The sequence below is a fragment of the Alligator sinensis genome, unplaced genomic scaffold, assembly GCF_000455745.1.
Source record: "Alligator sinensis unplaced genomic scaffold, ASM45574v1 scaffold1607_1, whole genome shotgun sequence".
NCBI lineage: Eukaryota > Metazoa > Chordata > Crocodylia > Alligatoridae > Alligator > Alligator sinensis.
Window position 1 is genome coordinate 35,949 of NW_005843521.1, and position 1,759 is coordinate 37,707.

Here is a 1,759-nt window from a genome sequence, read left to right on the forward strand (position 1 = left end):
CTCTTCATAAGAGAGTGCTGCTGGAGTTGTTTCACGCTGGCTGGGTGGCACTTCCATGACACGGAGATAACCAGCAAAATCATAGCCACTGAAAGAAAGAGGGCCATGCTCCCAGCAACAATTTTGTGAAAGGAAACACGCTTGTACTCCGGTTCCACTCCAGGTGCCGGCATGTCCGGAGAAGGACTTGGCATAACGGAGGTTGGCTGATTACCTTCCAGTTTAGAAAGGGTAGGTTTGGGAATAAAAAGTGGCCTCCGGGGCGTTTTAGGTGCCTGGTATGATCTTTCAGAGTACATTCCCACAGATTTCTGGACAGAGAGATTTATATTAGTGAAAGCCATGAATTGATGGTCTCCTGAGAGATGCTGGTGAGTTTATCTGCATCCAGGTTCAGCTTGTGCAGGTGGCGGAACGTCCCGGGTTCTATTCACGTCTTGTCATTCCCCGATAAATCCAAGTTGTCCAAGGAGCTCCAAGTCCACGTAACCCTGGGCTAGCAGACCGGATCCTATTCCACTGCAAATAAATGGATAGAAGTTTGAAGAGGCGTGGGAAGTGGGCCAAGCTGATTTTAGAAAACTAGTTGTGCTCTAGATGGAGCTCTGTTAACTGCAGGAGGCCAGCAAAAGCATTGTGGGACAGACTCCGCACATGGTTGTAGCCCAAATCCAGAAAATCAAGGTTCTGGCAATCTTGAAAAACTTGGACTGGTCCCATTTTCAGCGAGTTGGACCACAAGTGCAAGAACAAGAGCTTGCAAAGGCCCTTAAACTGCTCTGATCGTAACACCTGCAGCTTGTTGTAAGAAAGGTCCAGGTTGCAGACATTGGGGACCAGGTGAAATGCTTTGTTGTGCAGATGAGTAATTTTGTTGGAGTTTAGAATTAGTTCCTTCAGCCTTTGGATCCCCTGAAACGCATCCTCAGGCACAGACCTGATGTAATTATGGTCAAGATAAAGCCAGATGAGCTGATACAGGCCCCAAAACTGATTTGATTTAACCTTCTGGATGCTGTTGTAGCACAGCAATAAGCCTTGAGATCCTCCAGAAATATTCCGAGGGATCTCTCTGAATGCGTGAGATTCACAGTACACAATTTTGCTATCACACCTGCAGTTCTTGGGGCAAGTGTGCTGAGCCGCAGTGAGCGTACCAGACAGCACCGTAGGAAGTACACACTCATACACACTCATGCCTCTCAGCTGCTTCATTAAACGGAAACCTGCAATATTAAAAAGAAGACAAAATGTGCATTGTAAAACTATTAAAATAAATCACCAGCAGATTACTTATGTCAAGGGGTTTCTACTGGGGCATTGGAGGTCCAGTGGATTTGGAGACAACCTGTTTGTCCCTTCCTGCATTGTTTGCTATGTAAATGCCTGTTATCATTTTACTTCCTAGCCTGCCTCCCTGTCCCACCGCACCCACACCACCACAACCACTGTGGTTATTCAATTACTTGTATGTGATTTATGATCCCAAAGGTGGGCCGAGAGTCTGTCTGCTCTTCCCTTGATCTCATGTATATACGCACACCGCATAGCGGATATAGCCTTATCACTGGATGCTGAGGTTTTAACAATAAACGTATCTGTCAAGTCACCGTTCTGAACTCACCGCAGGGTTCGATTGGAAACTCAGCCCCTGCTTTGGTAGTTCAACAAGAAGTAAAATATTTCTTAATAAACCCAGCTGCTTGTAAACCTTTGCCAGCCTGCACCCCTCGCCCCCAAAAAAATGAGTATAAAAACG

The 1,759-nt window shown here is 46.3% G+C and overlaps 1 protein-coding gene across 1 annotated transcript; it reads right to left on the reverse strand.

The window, feature by feature from the left end:
• Positions 1 to 556: 556 nt before the first annotated feature.
• Positions 557 to 1,548, reverse strand: LOC102384573 (leucine-rich repeat transmembrane neuronal protein 4-like). The gene is made up of 2 exons (XM_025195448.1): positions 1,542 to 1,548; positions 557 to 1,226 (listed from the first exon to the last, which is right to left on the reverse strand). The coding sequence occupies exons 1-2, from the start codon at positions 1,546 to 1,548 to the stop codon at positions 583 to 585; spliced, it is 651 nt and encodes a 216-aa protein (XP_025051233.1). The 3' UTR covers positions 557 to 582.
• Positions 1,549 to 1,759: the final 211 nt, after the last annotated feature.